Below are 6000 nucleotides of genomic sequence, written 5' to 3'. Positions count from 1 at the left end.
CGTTTACAGAGGGATACTGCCTTGTTAGATGGAGAGAATGATGACACGGAACGTGAAGAGACAGAGCTGGTTGGGTTTAAATGTTGAGGGGACGGGTCGGCGTGGTGTGAGAGGTGAAGTATCAGCTCGGGATGCCGGAATGTGACTTACAATTTAGCTTTTTCGAGGCAGGCTGACAGTTAGAAACATGATGCTTCATGTGTATAAAATGTGTTAATGTGTCATATTGGTTAGTAGGAGGCTCGTGTTTGTTAATCTGAGCGTCTACGAGCGTTCGAGTCCGTGTGAGAAGAGTTTTCCCCCAAAACTGACTCCTGTGTGTGTGTGTGTGTTTATGTGTGTGTGTGTCTGAGTGTGTGACTTCAGTTCGTCCGTATGTCAGTGCAAAATCTCACTTCCCTGTATCAATGCAAAGAGGGTAGTACCAGTTGCAACTCATCGCTTTATCCTGCCCACAGTTCTTTCCCTCCCTTCCCCTCCCATCATCCCTCCAACTGAGTGAAGAACTGAAGCGTCGTGAAAACAAATGGAGGTTTTTTTCCCCTTCGCTCCTCCCCTCTCCTCTACTCTTCCTCCTCCTCCTCCTCCTCCTCTTCATCCGGCTCCTTTCCTCCACCGCTCCGTCCTCTGTCTAGATGAAGTACTCCTTCTTGTCCTCTGCTCCGGAGTGGCCTCCCTCTGCGTTGATGATGGCCGTGTCGGCATCGGGGGCGTCGTCCGAGCCCTTGGCCTCGTGGGTCAGATACGTTCCTGTGGACGGAGAGAGAGAATAGAAAGAGAGGGAGAGAGGGAGAGGAGAAATAAGATTGCTGAGGCAGTAAAAGCCAAACACTGGAACTGTAAAATGGCTAAAGGCCAGAAGAACAGAGTGGCAAGATGTTCCAATATGATGTCTAGATTATCACTTCAGGTGCTTTTGCTGCTTTTTTTCTTTTTTTTTTTTTTTTTTTACAGTGCAGTAAAGTTTTCTTAAGGTTGTGGGGACGCAAGGAGACACAAAGTTCTGAGAAGAGATGATAAAAGAGGTTTTTATTGGCACCATACGGGATTTTCTTTGTAGAGGTTTTATGATGTTTCTTTAAGTCACTTTGCACTTGACTTCTCTGCGTGAACATTATTTGCTCTGCGGTTCCAAAGACACTGAGGAAAAACTGGGCTAAATTTTCATTGCAAAGAGAAAGTTCTCATACTTTATTTCAATGACTTTGTTTCAATGTATAGTTAGGACCTGCCGCCCGGTGAAAAATAAAGTATAATATGATTTAAAAAACTGCTCAATATGCAACCTAGACATCTAGAAAGCTTTTTCTTTTAAAACCAAATGTATCTGTTTACCGAGGTGTCTCGACATGTTTTCACCTCCAAATCAAATCAATAACTACAAGGCTCCATCCTTAGTCACTGAAGTTAAAACCTTGTGTCTTGTAAGATTTTATTCCACAGTTAATTCTCTTGCTATGATCAAAAAGCAACCCTGAAACTCAACTTTATTTTGACAGTTCGACTCATCCTGGTCGTACTTTGAAATCTTACGTTTAAAGTGAGCGTGAAAGTGCGATCTTGACCTCTGAAATACAAAATAATCTCAATAATCTCTGTTTACAAAATTTACAGTCTTTTTTTCTGGAGTTTACAGCTGCGTGTGACGGTCTTTATCACTGAAGATAGTTAAAGGATTAGTTCAAACAAAAATTAGCAAAATGTTTAAGCCCACACCATGTCTGAAGTGGGTGTATGAGCTCGACCGCACATCAGGGTGTAAATAACGTATTTTCAAATCATTTTGTGATCCTGGGGTTTACTGGGACTTGGATTACACCGGATGAGCTGTATAGAGCCATATCATGTTGGTTTTATGTTGTGTTTTTACATTTAAGCCCCATCTACTGCAGTTGTTTACGAGAATGCTGCAACGCTGTTTTGCTGCAAAGCTCCGGAAATGTTTTGTTTTCTTCAAAACTTCGAGGGTGAGAAGATAATGACTGACATTTTATTTTCGGGTGAGCCTATCCTTCAAATTAGTTGTCACGGACCTGACCCAGTTGTTATTACAAGATGCAGGTATGGAGCTTCAGTCATGTGATAACAGGTGGTTGTGTACAGCACGGGATTATGCCACAGCTGTGAGCGACACTACATCGTTTAACAGCAAGGCCTCGGGACAAGAGGCTGAAAGAGCAACGGAAAAAAATGGCGACACAGTCGACTTGGAGGGGGTCGAAGTCATTGACCAAATGCTTGTGATCAGCCAGAAAAAGATTAAGGAGGGAACCTGATGCCAGAGAACATCTTTGAACAAACCACCTCTTAGGACCTGATTGATTTTCCATACTTGGTCAGACGTTGAAAAGCTCAGGAAATTACCAGCGATTCAAACTTTGGTAAAACCTTCCAAAGTGCAGCTTTCTTGTCATTAAATTTCAGGTGCACATCTTGTAAGTTGTTTCATCTGTTGCTCTTGTGCTTCAGTAGTGAGAATTTCTGCATTTACTCTCACATGATGGCAGCGAGTTCTCATGTACTACACTCTTTGGCCCGTTGACTCGTACACATGCAGTCCCCAGACAGCGAGGAGCTTCACACACTAACACCCCCAGATCGCTCTCCACTCTGCACAGGTGCTTTAACCAAGCAGAGGGAGTCACTAACGCAGCCACACGGACATGATCCCTCACAGACCTGGCATCTGTGAACACTGGCTACCAGGCAACTGTGTTCAATATCCTGAAACCAGCTGGAGGCACCGGAGCTGGAGATTGAATCTGGCGTGCTGTGGTGGTGGGCAAGTGTTTATCAACTGCACCACCTGGGTGCTGAAACGTCTTTAGTACCCTTTCAGTGTCACCTGGATTTGCTTTGTTCTATGTGCCAAAAAGTTGTTTTGACACCTGAATAAGAGTGTAAAGAAAGAAAAAGTGACACTGTTTTGTTGTCTCCCACTCGCAGAGCACATGAGCAACAGAGTAAATAACTAACATCAGGCCTGGAAGCTAATACACTTCTACCACGCTCACTTTAAATCCCATATTTGACCATATAATTGAAAATATGCTGCTGAAACATCGCTGACGTCAGGAAATCTAATCTCACAGGAAGTTGTGCGAGCCAAAATGTATTAAAAAGCAATGAATAAACATTCGCTTCTTGTCATTCATTAATTTTCTGATTCTGCTTTGACAGTCATATAGCTGAGGCTTATGCTTAGAATCCATATTTAGGTATACAAGTGCATTTCTGTGTTTCTATGCATTTGTAAGCATATGCATGTTTGTGCTGTACGTGTGAGATCCTGTCCTGGTACGCATGTATCCATATTTATGCAAGCCTATCTCGCTGTACGCTCATCATGCATGCATGAGCGTGTCCGTGTGTGTTCGCGTGGGTGAGCGTGTGAGCGGTTGACCTTTGTGTCTGATGAGGTATCTGCCGAGGACGATAAGGAGACAGAGCAGGATGAAGACGATAACAGCCACCACCCCTCCGATCACAGCGTGGTCCACCCCCGAGGAGGTCGACATGGCTGTGGGGTCTTGAGAAGAGGGTTGGGGGAGGGGGAGAGGAGAGGAGAGAGCAGAGGAGATAAGGAAGTAGGAGTCATAATAAGAGAGAGGGAAAGAGAGAATGGATGAGAAAGAAAGAAAGAAGAACAAGCGACAGAAAATGACAGAGTGAGAGAAAAGAGGAGAGAGGGAAAGACAGACAGAGATTGAGAGCAGAGAGGGGGGAGGAGGAGGTGGTGGATGAATATTGGTGGAAACGGGAGACGGATGATGAAAGGCAGCAGAAATAGAGAAAGAAAGAGGGAGAGAGAGAGAGAGAATAATGAGGAGAGTGACAGAGAGAAGGCAGAATGAAAAGAAAAGAACAGAGGAGCGGAGAGGACTTGTCAATATATAATACCCAGGCACAGCAGCAAACCTTCAGAAGACAAAGACAAGGATATGAAAAAAGCCAGGCGAAAGAAATGGGGCCACCGCGTCACCCCTCCATTAAAAATTGTTCGTGACTAACATGCAACAGGGTTTTGTGCAGTTTATCAACCAAGTCCCGATCACTTGTAAGAACCTTGTGGGAGCTGATGTCAGGTGAAAACCTTGCCCCTTCAGCACTGCTTATTTCCATATTGTCACTTAAACTGAAGGATTTTATTCTTTTCTGTGAGAAAAATTTGAAAACTCGCAATCTTGTTGAATTCAATTTCATACTTTGATTTAAGCAACATTATGTAACTTTTTTGCCTTATAGTTTCAGAATCATTTTGATGGAACAGTCTTGTAACAGGGTGAATGGTGTCTCTGTCTCAGCCAATCTGCCCCCCATCTCACATGTTTACTTCAGCATACAAGTTTTCATCACGTAACATTGTTATGATGTAATGAGTTTTGTTTGTAGTTAGCACCTACATTACGTCTGACTGATTGTTACAGATTTATGAGTGGTGTTACACTCAGAAACTGTGGGGGGCGCCAAATCGCACAAAATGCCAATTTCTACATAATGTTGCTTAAGTACAAATTTAAATGCACCTGCAAGTGTAATCCAGCCAAGTAATCAAGTCAATTTTCTGAAAGAATAATTCATATACATATATTTACTTTAATACAATTATTATTTATTTAAAAATCAATATACTTTTGTTGTTTAATTAAGAATATAAAAAGCATGTACAGTAAGATATATTTAAACATATTTAACATTTATTGTACCATATTTTAGGCATTAATTTGGGGAGTTAAAAATATATTTAATTTATTACGCTCAAAGTACAGAGTACATTCCCTGACAGCATTTTAGTTTACTTTTCTGTACTGAAGATAAGAATATTTAGTTTGTGGTGTATTGAGTCTTAAGTTGTACTAAGTATATTACAGTAAAGGCTGTTCATAGATTGTAAGTACTAAAATATTTCAATTGTATACGTTAGCTAGTCTTTGCTTGCAAAATATCATATTATCCACTAATGTATACTTGATGAACTAACTGTAGGAAGATTACAAAGGAATACTTACTTAATACTTAATAACAATATACGACCTGATATAAAATATTTCAAGGAACATGCACACAAACACAAAATATATAACCTGACACAGTTCACATGTGGCAACTTGAGGTTAGCCTGTCAGCTTGATGCAGACATATTGTTGACTTACTTTCAAAAAGTTTTATGTTAAGTAAAATTTTAAGGCAATACAGGTATTAAAACACAGTTTTAAATGAGGAATGAGTTGATACGAATATACTGTAAAAGCACATAAAATACACAAATAAAAAATGTGCTTTTAGAAATAGCACTTTAGCTTAACTTTAAACTCATGCAGATGCCGATACGCTTTCAAAAGTATACATATGATTAAAATGCAGATTGAGTATATAGTACATTTTAAAGAAGTAGAATAAAATACAATCAATAATAAGAAAATAAGAGGGGGTTTCTCTCTTTCTCTTGATAGCTGTGATCGTCTTTATACTAGTTACAAATTCACTTTTAAAAAACTAACTTTTTACTTTGAAGAAGCATCTGCAAATGTAATGTCAACATGTTTTTATACTGGTAGAAATATACTTGTATCATTTTTATAGTTAGTATATGACAAGTGTGCTTTCATTGTGGAAAAATACACGTGTTTTTCAATCTGGAAATAAGACTTCTTTTCCTCATCTCTGAAAAGATGGGAGATTGAAGTTTTTCACCCAACAGCAGATATTAGATATCTCCCCCCCCCCCGTCAGTTCGCTTCGCTTCAGGCACTTTTAGCTACTTGCCCCACAGAGAAGAAAGCAATCTACGCTGAAATAATTTGCTACATCATTTATTTCGCCTGACTTTTTCAGACCAGATCAAACGCTGGGTGTCAGTTTGAAAGTCACTCAGATAGGCACAGGTCAAAAGCAGCACTTCTCATACTGAAAAGCGTATTAAGACTAAAAAACAGATAATGGAGGGATAAAAAGGAAAAGGGTGTTGCACTTGGTGAGTGTTTGAAGGGTAAAAACCAA

General features: G+C 40.4%; 1 protein-coding gene across 1 annotated transcript in view; it reads right to left on the bottom strand.

Annotated features, from left to right (window-relative positions):
• Positions 1-603: 603 nt before the first annotated feature.
• cadm3 (cell adhesion molecule 3) overlaps positions 604-6000 on the bottom strand; it is a 98797-nt gene continuing 93400 nt past the window's right edge. Inside the window, exons 10-11 of the mRNA XM_073491799.1 lie at positions 3404-3529; positions 604-750 (exon numbers count right to left, since the gene is read on the bottom strand). Coding sequence (XP_073347900.1) covers positions 632-750; positions 3404-3529 — 245 coding nt within the window. The 3' untranslated portion in view covers positions 604-631. The remainder of the gene's footprint in view (positions 751-3403; positions 3530-6000) is intronic.

This window comes from Pagrus major, chromosome 21 (assembly GCF_040436345.1).
Source record: "Pagrus major chromosome 21, Pma_NU_1.0".
In the NCBI taxonomy this organism is placed as follows: Eukaryota; Metazoa; Chordata; class Actinopteri; order Spariformes; family Sparidae; genus Pagrus; species Pagrus major.
The sequence above is the reverse complement of the archived record's forward strand: the minus strand, read 5'-3'. Positions and strand labels throughout refer to the sequence as shown.